At 38.4% G+C, this 18,083-nt stretch overlaps 1 protein-coding gene across 1 annotated transcript in view; it reads left to right on the top strand.

Annotated features, from left to right (window-relative positions):
* The first annotated feature begins 120 nt into the window (after nt 1–120).
* The window catches only part of SPAG16 (sperm associated antigen 16), a 356,401-nt gene continuing 338,438 nt past the window's right edge, over nt 121–18,083 (top strand). The window contains exons 1-5 of the mRNA XM_031604580.2: nt 121–268; nt 3,446–3,492; nt 4,011–4,109; nt 9,154–9,281; nt 14,297–14,434. Coding sequence (XP_031460440.2) covers nt 208–268; nt 3,446–3,492; nt 4,011–4,109; nt 9,154–9,281; nt 14,297–14,434 — 473 coding nt within the window. The 5' untranslated portion in view covers nt 121–207. The remainder of the gene's footprint in view (nt 269–3,445; nt 3,493–4,010; nt 4,110–9,153; nt 9,282–14,296; nt 14,435–18,083) is intronic.

Consider the following 18,083-nt stretch of genomic DNA (forward strand, 5'->3'; position numbering starts at 1 on the left):
GAGAAATGGAGGCGGCCGCCGCCCCGCAGCGCTGCTCCTGAGCCGCCCAAGGAAGCGCGGCGCGCCCAGCCCCGCCTCACGCTCCGCCCGCGCGCCCCGCCGCGGGACGAGGGCGGGAAACCGAAGGGGCAGCAAACGGCACCTCGAGTCTCACCGCCTCCTCTCGCGAGAGCCGCGCCGCCCTGGCAACGGCGGGCCGCTGCGACCATGGAGGAGAAGCAGGAGGAGGAGGAGGCGGCGGGCTCTGAGGCGTCGGTGTACCTGCAGAGTATCCTTCCGCCCCGCCGCGGGGTGATCCCCTCGCCTGAGGCGGGCGGGCTGCGGGGTTCTCCGTCCCCTCGCTGCCCTCCTGTGTCCCCAGCTGTCGGCCCGGGGCGGGAGCTTGCCTCGTGGAGCTGGGGGGAAGGGATGAAGGAAGATGTTACGGGATGGCGCTGGGAAGGGAGAATGAGGGGTTGTTGCTGTGTTGAGGCACCCTGACTGAACCTCGGGGTAACGTTATCCCCCAGTAGGGCTAAAAAGTTACAGTTCTTTACTGGAAGCCTCTTGTTGCTTCCTGTGTGTTAGCATTGCTGGTGAAAAAGCAGAGGTGACCCGAGGAGCAGCCCTTTTCCTTGCCAGACACTCACTGGGTTTCAGCACGCTGTGTCCAGGATCTAGAAAGGATTTGGTCTGCTGTGGCTTCATACAAAACAAAACGGGCTCAGATTCTGCTCAGAGTGGAACACAGCTTTTCAAGGCATGTTTTGGTTGGATGACCCAAACTTTGGTTGTGTTACTGGGTCGGTCTGGTTCTGTCCTTCCTTCTGTAGCAGTGCTTAACTGTCAACTGGGGGGTCAGATAGTCCTTATTTCATCAGGCACTGCCAATACCTTAGTTCTCTTGCTAGAGTTAGGATGTAAGCCCATTAAGAAAGAAAAAAAAGAAAAAAAAAAGTGGAAGATTGGCTTTATGAGCTTGTCTTCAGGCTGTGCAGTGAGCTGAACAAAGGGTTGTGTTCAGTGTGTGTGTGTTTAAACCAATCCAACAGCAACACAGCGTTTGTTGGGGGAATGTCATGGTTGGAAAGCTGTTAAAACGGTGTTTCATGGCTTAATTATACGCCTGGCTATCAGTGTTTTTCATTTAAAGGTTTAGTCTGTGCACTGTTATTTGCACTCGTGCAAGGAAATAGAGCTTCCCCTTGTTTTCTACTTGTGAAGGTGTACTGAAGGTAGAGCTGCACAACTTCACAAGTACTTGTGAAGGTGTACTGCAGCTGAAAGGTCTGGTAATTGTGGAAAGCAGTCAAAGGTGGGAGTTTGAGCTGAAGAACCACCCATGCAGAAGATAGCTTTAGAGAAAATAGTCTTAAAAGACTAGTAAACATGGTGTGGATAAGTTGAGATGTCAAAAATGTGGTCTAAATGTCCGTTATTTAAACTAATGTTGATAAATACTGTACTATGAAGTGATGAAGAGGCTTAGGGATTCCAGAGAAGTGTTCAGATGTTTAGTTTTTAACATACATATCTGCATATTCATGTAAATGGAAATAATCATTGAGTTCATTCAGAAATGCACACAAGTGGTCACGCTATGTGGTGTGACCATTCTGTAAAGTGAGTATGTCTGGTTAGTGGTGGAGTATCTTAATAAAAAAGGGAAGTCTTAGAATATTACCCTAACATGACAGTATTGATGTGTCTTTGTCTCAGATTCCCATCTGTTGCTGTCCCTGTTTTTAGAACAACAACGGAAAGCTGTTCCTTGCTTATGCTGTGCATTTGTGCCTTGCTGTTATTCTCATTTTCTTATGTAATTAGCAGTTCAGATGGGCATTTCTCTCTGTGTTGAATGTACAACGTGCAGGAATTGGGATTTGTTTCACTGCCATGTGGTCAGACCCTGCTCCTCGGTGTTCCTGTTGTTCTGGGGAGCTGCAGTCCAGCCTTCTGTCCCAGTCCCTGGCTGTTATCCCACCTTGGATGGAGTACAGCTCCTGAAAGTCTTGCCAAAACATAAACTATTACCATCTCAGTTCTCTTACATCATCCTTATGGGCACATACATGCCCTGGAATACTGTGCTGAGAAAAAGTGCATTAATTGAACTGTATGCTTTATTTGATCTGCCATTGAAGTCAGAATTCATAATCCAGATTACTTGTGTAATGGAGAACAGATGTAGACCTGCTGAAGCTAATGACTGGAGGGTGAGGCTCCTGTTGGTTTTATTTGCTTTTCCTTCTGAAAGAAAACACAATAACTTTTTTTTAATGAGTTCCTGCATAGTTCAGGTGTTAGAATTTAAATTTGAGAATCATTCAAGTTAGAGAATGAAGTTTTTACAGAGGAAGAAACCTGAGGTGCAGAGAGGCTGTGACTTGCATTCAAGTCCTGTGTTCCACATCTGCGGTAATTAGGGAAGAAAATAAGTGGGCACGTCAAACAGGTGTTTGCCTTTACATCCCTAAGCCTAGGTAGGAAGTTTTCAAGAAGCATTCATACCAGCTTCCTACTTATATAAACAGTTTTTGTAGAAAGCATGTGGTTTAATTGTGCAGTTCTAGATACACAGACGTGCTTTGACTTGATTACTGAAAGTTAGGCCTTTATCTGTGCAGAGATTTCACTCTTGTGTTTGTTTGTTTAGAAAGGAAAATGATGCTTTTCTAACTTAAGACTCACATCTTTACAAACCAAAGGTGGTTATTCTTTTTGGGATAAGGCATGGGAGCCTTCTGGATGCTTACAGTTCAACTGATAGCTTGCGTGCTGTGGTGCTGGGATCTTGAATCTAGATGGTACTTCTGTACATGTTGTACTGCACAAACTGTAGCAAAAAGCTGTCTTGTTTTGGTTTTTTTTGTCTTGTTTGCTTTAGTTGAAGACTTCAGATTAAGGAAGTGATATTAAGCGAGAAAATCATGGCTTTTTTCCCCATTTTTATTTTGTTTTGTAAAAAGAAGTTACCACTTAAAATGGTTGTATGTGAAGCAGTGAATTGCCAACTGTTCTTCAGAAGTTAATTTCTAGTTTATTTACGTGGGTCATTTGTAGGCTAACTGATTTCCTAGGGAAACAGCAGTGCATCTTACAGAAAACATTTTGGTTATACTTCCCGGAGCTGCCAGGCTGGTGGATGAGATGTTTATTTTAGTTTTGTTTTACATCATTTGTTATTTTAATGAAAAGTCTGAGCCATTTGGGGGATCTGTAAATAATTTGCAGTGGATTTTTACCATTTCAGAGTTCACTTCTCTTTGTACTGTGGATGTGCTGTGGTTATTATTTAAGGCTCTTGCATCGGCTTTGGTGAACTATTCAGTGTTTGATCTCAGATGTTCAATTTTGAACTCATCTCCATTTGGTGTGGTTAAGAGCAGGGGTGAGAGTGCTCATCACAGCTGGTTGTCCTTTGGAGTGCATGCATCAAACGTTTCAGCCTTAACAAAACCTGCAGAAATTACTATCACAGACTACTCTAAGGATGATTATCAGTATGAAGAGGTAATGTTCTAAATTGATTATCTTATGTGATATCTGTAGTATTCATGTTTTGATTCTTTTGTTTTGCTTCAACATAAAAGTAGCTTAGGAGGAGTAGTGAACCTCCTTTTCTGAGGTCTGATGATATCTTTAGTGGTCAAGAGATTTGGTATGAGCTTTCATTATGCCTTTTATTTCAAAATTAAGTATTAAAAAGATACAGGTGTATCCATTTCAGCTTATTGTTAATGAACAGAATCATAGACTCATATAATTGTTTGAGTTGGAGGGGACCCTTAAAAACCATCTAGTCCAACTGCCCTGCAATGAACAGGGAAACTTACAGCTAGATCAGGATGCTTAGAGCCCATTTCACTCTGACCTTCAATGTCCCCAAGGATGGGAAACAAAATGTAAACAGGCAAAATATTTTTAATGGGAATGAGATAGTTTTCAGTGGTGGGAATGGAGGTAGAAACAGTTGGGCTTGGGAAGATTCATGAAACATTGATATTTGTGCTCTAAATCCTTTCATTTAGGTGTCAGCAGATGATGAATTTAGTCTTCAGGAAGGTGATGAGGATCTGTCTGAGGCTCTGCAGGCTGTTCAAGAGCAGGCTGAAGATGCTCACATTTTAGTAAGAACTCTATGACAAATCAGTAAGACTAGAATTTTAGCTGGTATTGCTGGGTTAAAAAGTACATGTCATCACTTAATTGAATTATGAGATATTTTGTGGAGAAGATTACACTTTTCAGAAGTTTCTAGGACTAAACGTGTTGTGATGGAAAAAGATTGAGTTACCTGTGTGCCATCTTCCTTTAACTTCCATTCATTTTATAGCCTGTAAACTAAGTCATATTTCAAATACATAATTTGTTTTAAAACATTAGTAAAATCAGTGAGGTTTTGTTTTATTTTGTGAGTAGAATGAATGAGAATGTGATCCCCTACGCAGGAAAGCAACTGCTTGTACTTCACACCCACAGAAATGTGTACCTGAAGGCTTTGCTGAAGGAGGTTGTTTCTATGTTAAAAATAAAGAAGATACTGCTACGTTGTGTCGATTATCATAGAATCATAGAACGGCTTGGGTTGAAAAGGACCGCAATGCTCATCCAGTTCCAACCCCCTGCTACGTGCAGGGTCACCAACCAGCAGACCAGGCTGCCCAGAGCCACATCCAGCCTGGCCTTGAATGCCTTTCACAGATAGCATTAGTTTTGAGTGCCTCTTATGTTTACAGCTGGATTTCAAAACAGTCATGTGATAGTTTGGAGTTGCACACTGGGATCATTATATTACATTTTCCTAAGTACAGTCTGCTTGAATTTATTGAGTTATTGCAGTCTAATGGAGAAGTGCTTTTCCCTGTCTTATAGCCTCATCACTAAGCTATTATCCTACTAATATTTTGCCTTTGCAAAACAGGCTAAGTTCAAATTCTGAATAATTCTTACTATCAGAATGGAGGAAAAATCTGTATTTTCTTTTACCCCAATCAGTTCTGTGTTTGATATGAAACTTTGAGTAAAGCCTAGCCATATCAAAGTCTTGATGTGTTTTGAAGCTGGCTATGACTGACAGTTCAGGGAAGGACTTCAGAAGCTTTTAAAACTGATAGTTAACCAAACACTGGATAATGCTCTTTGGGGATAACTGCATTTATACCTATTTCAGTGTGAGAACTGGCATTCAAATAAAAAGGGAAACCAGGAGTAATATCTTTTATCTGTTACTTGACTGTGGAATAAGGAACTAACATTTTACCTCTCTTGATTGAATTTTAAGAGAATGAAATAGTATCTGTCCCACTTACTTCAATTGAAGATAGACAAGCTTTACTTGAATCAAAAGAAAATGTGGTTGAATTCAAATTCTTCTTGATTTTATACTTATGCTAGCAGGTGTCTGTCTTGATTCATTTTTTGGAGGCTTCAGTTTTTCCATAATTTTGAAATTAAAATCATGATTTCCACCTGTAGACAGCCATGGAAGCAAGAATGAATATACTTACTAGTTCCTGGATGGTTTTCATAAGGATGTGCAGTGTGTTTTGTGAGATTCAAAGACTCCAGTGACACTGAGAACCAAGCGCTGCAGCACGTGCTTTCACTGACCCAAGTAGAAGCACCGTGTCCATGAATTAATACTGAATCAGTGCTCCAGCTATGAGCTCAGAGGCACGGTGGAAGGCTGTCTGCACACAGTAAATAATCAGTGCTTTTTTTCTTCTTTCCAATTATCAGGCTTCTAAGCTTGGCTAAAATAAGTTACATCACGTAATAACAGCATCCTCAGAGAGCTTCACTGCAATGGTTCTAAGTGATTCTTGTGTGTAGTTGCTGTTTATAGTAACCTGTATACCTAATTCCTTATTAAAGATTGCATTTCAGTGCTTCGTGCAAATGTTTTCTTAAAAGAGATTTTACAGAAAAAGCATGGATCAAGTGAGCATCCAGAAATATTCTAGCACTTTGCCAAATGCAGGCACTCAACTTAGAAACTGTGGGTATTTGTAGTTACTGCAGAGTCTTTTACACTCTATAAGAAAAAGGTCAAGCATAACCAGGAAAACCTAATTCTTATTTTCAGACTTCCTTCTGAAGTCACTAGCACTAATTACTAAATGAAGGAGAGCAAACATAAGCAAATGAGATGATGCATTTAACCATTTTTTCAAAACTTTAAAATATTGGTATGTATGTATTAAAGCTATGTCTCTACAGGGGATATTGAGGTGGTTTTTTTCCCCCCTTTCCTGGGTTTGTGCCTGGGTGCAGTGGAACTCTTGGCCTTTGGAGGAGTTTGGGGCTCCCTTACTTGGAAATTGCCATGTGCAGCACATCTTTGTGTTTGGATCCTCAGAGAGAAATGAGGCAGATGGAGCCCTCATCTCTGAATGCTGTTTCCCCCCCCAGTCAGAGGCAGCTGATACAAAACAGAGTCGTGCAGGCCACGACATGATTTGCATAGTAGTGATTGTACTTACTGTGTCTGTTCCATTTGTCCTTTCCTGTCATAACTCATGATTCATTTTTTTGTCTGTTCTCCTTGCTTTAAGACATTATAAAGTTATATCAAGTGTTTTGAAAAACAGAATGAGTATCAGAATATTTTGCATATTAAAGGATGTTTTCAGCTCGTAGAGACCCTAAGAAAAGGTTACAGAACTTCTAGAAAATCACACAGATAAAAGAAAGCAGACTGAATTGCTTTCTTTAGTAGATAGGGCTTTTGCACTTGCATTCCAAGACCTTTATTTTTTAGTATCCCAGATGGTAACATGAAGCTACATTGCCATCATTAACCTTCTGTTTTGCTCTATAGGTTTGATTATTTTGTTTGATCTTGTTAAAAATCTTTGAACTTTTTTTTTGTTCCTGCTTTTCCAATCTGAGTTTTACAGAAATGTTCCAGTTTGTTTTCAAGGGAAATGATTTACCTGATGTTAATTTTTCTTCACTGAGCAAAAAATCCTCCAAGTCTTGTGGAAATCTATAGGGTTATGTGCTTGGTGACTGATTTCTTGGTCATGTGTGCAATCCTTATGCTCAGAGTCTTTTGAGGATTTTAATTCAAAGAGAAGTGTTTAGTTGAGAGCAAATAATTTCAAGGATTCTGACTGCTGAGTCAAAATAATGGTTTTGTCTATGTGGCTGCTGTTGGGGGTCTGTTCAGGTCTGTTCACACCCCATATATTAATTGTTCTTCCTCATTTCTTAAGAGGTCAATATACACAAAAAATCACTGCTTGCCATTCTATAGATCTGAAGAAAGTGGTTAGCCTAATATTGCTTGTGAGGGCTGCAACAGAACTTTCCCTCTGCATTCCTGAAGCTCTCTTCCAATAGCGTACAAATAGGCTGCATTCATTTTTCCCTCTGCTGTTCTCTGCTCAGGTCCTGAAATGATTCTCAGTGCTAGTAGCTAGCTAATAAATTCCCCTTTGCACAGATGAAATGGATTCCTCTCATATTTCCATCTATTAAAGGAATCAAGCTGTGTTATTTCTTCCCAAGACTGGCTTTATAGATGTGCTTGGGAAACTACAAGGAATGATATTAAACGCAGACATCAGACTTAGAATAAAGAAGGAAAAGCAAGAATAAGAGTGCAACTGCCATGTCTGCAAATGTGCACTTTGTTTCACATATTGCCACAATTAGAAAGCAGGCCTATCTGATATACTGTATTTTCAGTAATGAATATATACTAAATATTGTGTTGTACGTGGCATATTGTAATATCCCTTCTATTGTCTTGATCTTGCCCATCCACTTTTTCTGTCTGTTAGGCAGGTTGCTTGAATTGAACACTTTGTTTCATACAAAATGGCAATGAGATCATCCAATGTAGAGAATGCCATGTGTTTTTATTTTATCAGGAAAAATGCTTTTATCTCCAGGTAATTTATGCAGTCATGTTGATGGAGCACCTCTTCCCCTCCTTCTTCTCTGACCTTGCTGGCTGCAGGGCTGTGTCTCTACAATCTCTCACTCCTCTCTCCAGCTGCTGTTGTGCAGCAGTTTTTCTCTTTCTGATGCCTACTCTCCTAGAGGTGCACCCAGCATTGCTCAGAGCTGAGCTCTGGCCAACGGTGAGTCCCTTTGGGAGCAGCTGGAGCTGGGTCTCGCATGATGTGGGGCACTACTGGGTCCTGCTCTCAGGGCTCCACTCAGTCTTAGTAGCTTGTGTTGTTGACCAAGTCCATTATAATATTTTGCCCAAAGTGAAGTTCCCTAAACACATTTATGTATGTCAGCTAACTGCCAGGTTGCAGCAGTCTCCTTCACCTGATAATCTTTAAATAGCTTTGGGAGAGGAAGTTTCAGGCTGTATTGTATTTTACTTTCATAACTCCTCGTGTCTTGAAACCCCTCTGGATGAGCCATGCACTGAGTTGGCTGAATGCAGTTAGGTGAAGTAAAGAAATTGATATTACAGCAGTAAGGTCTAAAAAGCAGTTTTCCTCTCATAAAATCTCGGTTTTGTTTTGATTCAGCTTTTGGCAACTGTCCTTGACCCATGAGTTGACCTTATCTTAGTAGCTGTTTATATTGATGGTGGCACTGGAGGCTGGATATGAAGCCTCGGTGCACCATCTGCCTTCTGCTAACACTTATAGGGATGTTGTCTGGCACTTCACTATCTGCATATGGATGTTGAGAAGAAAAGGAAAAACTGGTTTTTGTGGGGCTTCCAAAGATGTCTCATTATGGAGATGCAGCTCTTTTATTTTTTCCATTATATGCATAATTATATAAAAAAAGAGTAAGCCACTTTACTATCATCTACCAAAGAATGCAGATGTCCAAGGTAGAACACTGATTTCCTCGTGGGTAGCTTTGAAGGTTGCCAAAGGGACATGAGAACTAACATTTCCTCTCTGCTCAGTGACAGAGAAACATCCATTAGTTCAACTAGTTTCAGACCCTTATCAGTTTATGCCAGGTTCAGAGTACTTGCTTAAATCAGGTAATTTTTTACTTAGTTCCTATAACCTTCCATAGATCTTGATACTAGAAAGTATTAGATCAGTGATTGCAAATGTGATAAGCAAAGAGAAGGGAGGCATTCAACTGTACTCCGGTAGATCTGTGACTTTAGATGACTTCAGAAATAGTGATAACTACATTTCTCTTGTAGGTTTAATAAAAAATATCATGTTCTAATTTCAGGCTTCCAAATCAGTTCTGACTTCAGAGAAATCAGTATCTGAAATACCTGAAGCGATGGATGACTTCTTCTGCAATTTTCTGGCTGGTCTGGGTATGTCCAGAACCCTTGACTGCTTCCAAACTGAATGGTAAGACATTTTAAATAACAGGATAATAGGATACAATAGGGATAATAGGAAGTGAAGCTCAGAATTCAGGTATTTCAGATATTTTGGGGTGCATTTCCAGAAAACTTTCAGAATGAATCACAAATATGCAATGTCTACTGAACAAATAAATGTGTTAGATGAGAACTATTATTTTTAGGACAGATTTTCCCAAAAGCTGAATCCAGGGAGCTGCTGAACAGGTACATTTGAAGATGTTTCTACATTTCACCTAACTCCAGGTGTTTGCAAGCCTGTGGTGATCAGGGCCTTGGGCCTCTTTTGTGACAAGTGAAGAGAAATGCCTCTTTGTGGGTATTGTTTAAATATACTCACATCTCCATTGGCTACCAAAGAAAATTAGAAACCAGCTGCAATCCAGAAATTGTTGATTGAAATAAGTCCAGTCAAAATGACCAGTATTTCATTTCAGTGATGCTGAGAAACACTGTGCTTCTGCCATTTTCTTGCTTTCCAAAACCTGGGTGCTCACATAAACACTGAGTGCTTTGTAGTGTATCATAGTACTAAGTCTGCTTTACTTGTTTTGCATGAATTTGGGTGAACTTGTATTTTGAAGTAGAATAAGCACAGTCTTTGACACTTTGTATGACTTAGTAAGTCAGTCAGAATAGAATGGTAGTTGGCTTGCTTTTGTTTATTAATTTCAACGTGACTTAAATGATCATTAGGAGCACTGTGGTTCTGTACTTGTTTCAGCAATAGGACTGGTAGTGTAATGGGAAAATGTTTAGCAATTTTTATGGGCAAAGATAATTAATACTAGATGGATATAAATAGTGACCTTTTTGTGAAACTACAGCTTCCTTTGAAGCATTTACTGTCTGAATTTATATCGGTGGCAAAATTCAAATTGCTTTCTAACAGAGCAAGAGCAGGTTTTAGCAGGCTCTATCTTATAAATCCTTAGGTGTACATGCAGTTTTTGTTCCTCTGTGAGTAGTATGTTTAATTTCAGTAGCATTACAAATAAGCTCAGTGTGTCAGGATACAGTCCTACTGTATAGCAACTAGCTGTTTTAATACCTTATTTCATAACCTTACTTCCTGTTGGTTTGAGATAGATAATTTACAATATTAATGAAAGTAAGAGCAGATTAGTGTACTCAGGTTCCTCATTATGTATTGGGACGGCTCTCTTGGTCTCACGCTGTGGTGATCAAGTACTAATGGAATTTCAAATGAGAAATTAATTAATGTAGAGAAAATTTATCAAAAGAGCTGCTTTGAAATAATTGTCTGTCTAAGATCTAAAGGTCACTTAAATTGAAGCGAATGATCTGTTTATTTCAGAGTTTGAAAAAAAACATTTTGGTATTATGTCCAGCACATAAGTATATAAATAAAACAATCATGACCATGTAAGTAGTCATGATTCTTTTATTTTAAGGCAAACTCATTTTTTTGATGTCTTGAAAAAAATTGTAGCATTCTCAGTCATTTTCTTCAATTAAGTATTATTTGCACATTTTTTTCCTTCCAACTATACTTTAAAGAAATTAAAATTAGAGTTAACATTAAATTACATATTCAAAAAATAATTTAAACTTTCTGTTCCTTTGATATACAAGAACTTATAGTGCTTTTGTTGATCATGAAATGCACTGGATTGACAGCTCTGCAATGTGAAGTGCATGAGCTGATCAGCTGTGAATTGATGTATCTGACAGTTTACAGCTCCTAATCCCGGAGAGCTCACTGCTGCTGGCTGCCTGGTACCAGTCTGATGAGCAGATGAGCCATTTGCTGCTCACACACAGCATGGAGCTATCACTGCCTTTAGTTAGTAAACTCATTTGAAAGGTTATCTCCAAGTGTTTTAGAGACCTAGAGATGTTTCACTTGGGAATAAATTGAGCCCTGCAGGCAAGTTGCAGAAACATGATTTAAAAATTCTTTTCTTTTTAATATGGTTAAAGTTGTGAATAAACTTACATGATCGTACAAGGTGAAAAGCTATCTGATTCTTTAGTATACCTTGAAAAGTTTGTCTGGGTCATGCATAACAGAGCATTTGAAGCAAAGCTGCCATGTCCTCCCTGAGTATAAGGGCAGATTCATTTAAAACCTTTTCTGGTAGAGGAAAATGGATATAGGTTGTGATCCTCCATGTCATAACTCCCTGAAGACGGTGGAAGCGATCTGCTTGTTTCAGACAGACCTGAGTTTCTTCTGTTTCTTCTGTTGTGGGTCCTCCTTTGCCTCAAAGTCGTATAGTTCTGTTAATGTACATTGTGCCCCAGGCTCATAAACCCTGAGAGAAATGGGGCTTATTAGTTCCAGAACAGCATCACACTAAAACAGACTCAGTTTTTTCAATTAGAGCTGGCAAAGAATACTCAAGTAGCTTCAAGTTTGCTTCAAAACCCAAGCGGGGTTATCCATATTGTCTTGGTCTTGGTGCTAGGCATTGTGCTGAGTGTCTGTCTACGAAGATGAGAATAAAAATCAGTTGTTCCCAGCTTTTCCTTTATTCCCATTCTTGAGGTCATTCAGAAGAATCAGTTGTGTTCTCAACTTGAGCTTGTTATGATTGAAACATGTCTGTGTAGAAGTGTCAGCTTGGATTTATAGGACACTTGCAACTGCAGTAAGTGAATACACTTTGCATATTTTGGATCAGGAGCAAACGAAAGTATTTCCTGATACTGTTTGTATACACTGGTTATACATTCAGTTTGTAACTTCTCACTTAATCACAGAAGCATAAATTTATATTTATTTAATTGGTCTCTTGCTGCAGGAGATGGAAGCTCAGATCCTCTTTGTCTTAATCTAGTTTTGCACAAGTCACTTGCCCACAGAGCAAGCATAACATGATAATATGAATTTTCTACTTATATGCCACAATAATAGATTGGAAGAACACACCAGGGCTTTGTTTTTTGTGCTCGTTTCTTTCTTAGCTTTCTGTTGAAACTGTTGAAGAGGTTATCAATTAAAATGATAATTTTCTGTAAGAAATTCTTGTAAAAGCCAAAACTTGAAATTATAGTTCCTGAATGCATCTCTAGATGAGTTATCCCTTGATAAAAGATTATCCTCAGCTGTCTATCAGTTAGTTTAATTGCATGGCCTGTCTGCAACCTGATTGCTTTAGAACTCTTAGGAGCTTGAATTCAGTGTAATTGATAAAGTAGTAATGTATTATTGTTAGTCAGTCTGCTGTGGGCTTTGATCATAAGATCATAGTTGGCCATCTGTTCCAGCGGGTTCCAAATTCTTAGTTAATTGTAAGTGGTGATTCAAGAATTACAACTCATTTGTTCTGAAAACCTTAAAAAAAAAATGCTCATGTGTGCACAGAACTAATTTCACTTTGCGTCACAGTTCCTTTCTGTAATGGAATGAAGTGAGAGCAACAACTAATTGGCAGTCAGCTGGGCATGCAGGAGCTGTCTGAGTTTTACAGGCTTGATGAAATGAAGTCTCGCAATGTTCTGTGTTTATCTATTCTACTTCTACTGTGTGCCCAAAAACCTTCATTTTTGAGAGGGCTCTTAGATGAGAGTGAGTTTGTCAGCATTAATTGTATTCCATTAAAATTGTCTTTCAGAGATTTTAGCTCTTCTGGAGGCTGACTTCATCCATTATCCATGTCTGACGTGTCCTATGTAGAAAGTTGGTATTTTTCGTGAAGTGCTGTTGGGGCATTCATTGAAGAAGTTTTCCTGGCAAATGGATTAATAGATTTATGATCATTGGCAATGAGAAGTGCCCTTCAGTATTTTTGGTAGGAATTATATCTGCACATCAGTCAGTAATCATAAAATAAATGAGCTTCCTTCTTGACATTAGAAGTCTGTTGCCACTGTAATTTGCTTAAGAAAACAAAGTGAAGAAGCAATGACTTCTGCTTTCAGCTTAATCTTTCAAAATCCTAATGTCTTTTGGTGTCAAATGTGAATGACAGCTTAATCTGTAGGAATGAGCGTTTCTACAGCTACCCATAGAATTCAGACAAGCAGCTGACTATAGGAAGTCATTTGGATACAGGAGTTTCTAACATTCCCCTTGACTTTTTTTGAAAGATCTCAGGTAACAGTTGCTTACTAAGTAAGAGTCCCCTATTCTGTAGAACTTCTTGTTTCTGCAGCATGGTTTCTTGATCTAGGAATGCTGCGCTTACTGACTGCTGCGTTTCCTCTGAAATAATGTTCCTGTCATTTCTTTTTGTGAGTTTCTCCCAGCTGCAGTCAAGATGAGCAGGGATAAAGCTCGTATGCTTGGTTTTCATCTGATAAGAACTACTTACAGTTCTGCTGAACTTATGTGGAGCTGATATCATGGCTGCACAGTGTCTTTATCTTCAGTGTGTCTGTAGAAGTTTGTACTAGCTGAAGGTCTTGCCCTTCCTTCTTTCAGGATAGAAGCAAACAAAGAAATAAAGGTTTTGTACTTACATGAACTGGATTCCAGAAGAATCTCTGCAGCGTGTGCATGCATGGAAATATCTTATGTTTGTATATATGAGCTTGAACCTTGCTATGCTTTGGAATGCTTGGACAGATCCTCATAGCTTACAGTCATTCCTTGAACAAGCGTGGTTCTGCAGAACATTTTTTGTGATGCCATTCACCTTTTTGCTGAATCCTTTTTAACATTACTGTTTTCTTTTTTTGTATAGAAGGTACTTAGATACTTTCAGTTGCTCCTCGTTTAAATGTCTTTAAGACTAAAATTAATAGTGTCAAAGCTTGTCTTTTTATTGCCTCTTAGATTCATCTTAGCTTCTTCTGTTGATGTCCTTTCAAAAGGTGAACATTACTAGAAGGTACCAATCTGTGACTGAATGGCCTGAGTCCCACTGGTTTGGGATAGCACTATTGCTAATTGCTGATGATTATAAAAGAGGTAAATGCCTTCAGTTAGGAAATACCTGCCTTTGTAATTTCTATAAATGCTGACATGGGAGGGGAAACACCAATGAACTGTGAAATAGGAAACGCGGAATAAAATCTCCTTCCTTCTCCTAGGTATGAACTCATAGAGAGAGGTGTGTTCACAGCCAAAGACATTGGGTTTGTGCCAACTGTGTACACCTGCAACCAGCAACTGAAGGCTGAGAATATGCGTTTGAAGGAAGATCTGGACAGCTATAAACGTGCTGCTAAGTATGTCATTTGGTTTAATGAAACTTTGATATACAGATAAAGTAAACCCAAGTGCTTAATGGAAAGAATAAATTTGTGTTCATTATGCTGGCTGCACATATTTATACTTTTAGGTGATAATTAAAATTGAAGTGTAATTTTTTTTCTGTGTTCTTTTGGAAACAAAAATCTTGATTTTATTTTATCTTTACTGGGCTCTATAACATAATTTTCAAGATGCAGTGATCAGAATAAATTAATGCAAAGAATCAAGAGGTTGTTATTTGTAGAAGAAGGATGTAAATTATCATACGTATTATGTAGTAACATATCATACTATAAATTAGAACTACTACAAAATGTCAGCATAGAAAAAAACTCTTTACTCTCTTCTTAAAAAGAAGGCAAGAAATCAATCACTTTGGTCTTAGCAGTATGTCAGTATAAATAACCTTCATTGATTACATTTATGTGTAAATTGCAGTAGGTGATGTTCCAAGGCAGTTGTACTAAAGATATAAGAGTTAAAATATTTAGCCTGTGTAGTGGAGATGCAGCCTTTTCTGAAGAAAGGTCGATCTGCACGTGTTCTTTAGGAATTAACCTTAAGAGATAACATCACACTTTGCTTTGATTTTTTCCTACTGCTTAATTTCAAAACATGGGCCTGTAGAAATCACATAAGCAACAGTCATGAATAAGACAATCAGGCAAACAAAGTAACCCTCCATCTTCCTGGTTTTTGTCTAGATTGGTCAAGATATTTGTTTTCATTAACATCTATATGAACAACAGCTACTTAGATCTTAAATAGTCATTATCACCAGCAGTGATTATAATCAAATTATTTTCCAGTGATAATGATTTATTACCTTTTAATTGGAAAAATTAGTTGACTGTTGTCTAATAGCTATGTAAACAGCTTTGATAAGGTCAAATAGCGCACCATCAATTAGACTGGAAGATGAGCCATATATAAAACACTCCTTTATATTCATCTGCAATTTTTTTGGACATTTGTTTTCAGTGCTGAGTGTCTCCTGTGTATGTTGGAGGGCAAGGAGCTCTCACATGCACAGTGGAAGACAGCAATAAAAGCCTAGCCCTTCTGAAATGCCTTACTGTTGGTAGTTCTTTTTTTGATAGGACTTAAACCAGCTGGGGGCAAATTCCTTATATTGGCATTCACTGTTAAATGTTGCACTTGCTCCACGTGTATCATATTAAAGCAGTGTTACAGTTACTCCTGCTTTCTGCAGTGCCAGGGAGAACTTTCATAGCCTTTCTGCTGGTATCACGGTTGAATGTAAGTAACCATGGAACCGTTTGTAACAGTGGTACCTACTTCATTTGTCAATATTCTTTAATATAAAATGATTTTCCTAGTTTTCGTTTGTGCAGTTCGTTTCACTTCTTTGTTTTGAATATTCTGTGAGTTGAAACAGTCCTGTTTCTGGAATAAAGAGGGAAACAAAGATTTTACTTTGTTGATAGTGAATTAGTATTTCCTTGTCTTTAGGCTAAACCTTGGCTGTGACACCTGGCTCTATCTCCTTTAATTCAGGTGTTTAATGAGGTTTTTCTTGTTTGTCCATTCAGTAACCAGAGTCAGTACCTTTGCTATGATAAAGCTAATATTTGTCAGGAGCCAAAATTACCTAGAAGACAACCTGGTTTTTCAAGTATTGAGAGAGAGAATTCACCAACCTGCACTCACATCAGGTTGGCTAAGAGCTCTGAAGAAATGTTGATTTGACTGGTTAGAAAATAATGATGTCTTATCAAAGAAAGACTCATATTTTGCTATGTGGATCTCTCAGAAAGCTTTCACAGTTAGAATGCAGTGCTGTGAAGTGTATTTGAAGATAGCTTTTAATCACACTTGGTATTTTTTGAGCTTGCTTCTCTTGACAACCTTCAGCTGAAAAGAGGCAGTGTTTGGGACTGAAAGCAGTATTGGGGCTCAGCTGTAAACTAGTTCCCTTCTGCAATAATGTTGTTTAACAATTGGTGGAAGGGTGTTTAGAAGGGAAATGTAATTTTGGATATATTAATGTAGTATTTATGTGATTGTATGACAAGCAGTGAGCACATAGAGTGGATTTCAGTCTGTTGGTTGTGTTTCACTGTGACTTTTGTTTATAGGGAAAATGACAAATGACCTCACTGACTTTACACAGCGAGTGTACATGTGTAACAGATTGTCCACTATCTGAAATCATCTTGAAATATAACAAAATACCTCAGATGTATATATTAAAAGCAATAAATCAGCCATTCCCTTAAAGCTTAGATATTCTAGTAATTGAAATAAATTACTAAAAACGGGTGTATTCTGGTAGGAATAGGTTTGTTGTGTAACAATAGTTAAAATATACTGAAGTATGCTCCACTTAGTTTCATCTTGAAAGCCACAGCTGATCTCTGATCCTTTGATAAGGGATGCTATCTGACATAGTATTTCTCTAATAGTAGCCTAGATATTCTTCCTAATACACAAGAAACACCTGAAAAAATTATCTCTGGAAATTGTTAACTCTTAAAGTAAACTAGTTTAATTCATTTTCTTCAGTGATGATTTGTCATTCAAGAATTTAATGTTATAATAACACTCTTTGGTTGTGAGGTGAATAATGGATTATGATTTCATAACCATGTTAAACTCTGGCTCTCTAATTTTAAGTGCCTTGATATTTTCCTGTGACCAGATCCTTTTCCTACTTCTGTGTTTAAATGTGTAGGTAGACAACATGATGAGAAATCAATTGGAAGATTGCATTGCACTTACATGCAAGTGATTACATGTGCTGCTAGAATAGATAGAAATTCTTTAAACTTCTAGGAATTTATTTCGTAGATGGAGTGAAAATTGCTTAGGATCTTTGTCAGTGCATTTAATAAGTACACAAATACCAATTAGGAAGTAAAAATATTTTTAGGTAGCTTTCTGCCTTGATTTTTGGAAACGTGCTCGCAAGTGTTCACTCCAGTTACAGGCAGTGTAATGGTTAAAAACAAAGCAGTCTAGGAAAATGTATTGATTATTACTATTCCTCCTATCTCCAGCAATAAAATCAGTTGATTCCTACCTCGCTGCCAAGATTTTAACAGTCCTGCACTTATTTATTCATTTACACCATGAAAAAATACAGAAGGTTCACATTTTTTGTGTCATGCTCCATATTTAAACTCATCTGTTTAATTATGTGGTACTTTTAACGTTCTTGTTGTTAGATATTTTAAATAAAAGCAGGAGGGTATACACTTTCTAACATTCTCTTTACTTTGATTAATATTCCTAAGGCTACAATTTTCAGCTTCTTGGAGAATTGACTTCCACATGAGTTCAGTTGGAACGAGGCACGAAACTTACTTTGAAAATCCCTACTTGGTTTAATTGAGCTCTGCCCTCTTCTGCCATTTTTATCAAACTATTTCAGAAGAGTTTGAGTGGCTAGGCGTGCAGTCTCTGACATGTATCTTAACCAAGCCATCTGCTTAGCTTAGAAGGAATGGGTTTTGTATTCAAGGTCTTATGGCAAGTCAGATTTTATGTGAGCGGTGTTACGATGGAGGCGTTTCGCAGAACTATACTAAAATCAGTGATTCATTTACCTCTCAATTTGTTTGCCATCCTCAGGAGTTTCAGCAGAATCATTAATCTGTGCTT

This window comes from Phasianus colchicus, chromosome 7, assembly GCF_987193195.1.
Source record: "Phasianus colchicus chromosome 7, bPhaCol1.hap1.1, whole genome shotgun sequence".
Lineage (NCBI taxonomy): Eukaryota > Metazoa > Chordata > Aves > Galliformes > Phasianidae > Phasianus > Phasianus colchicus.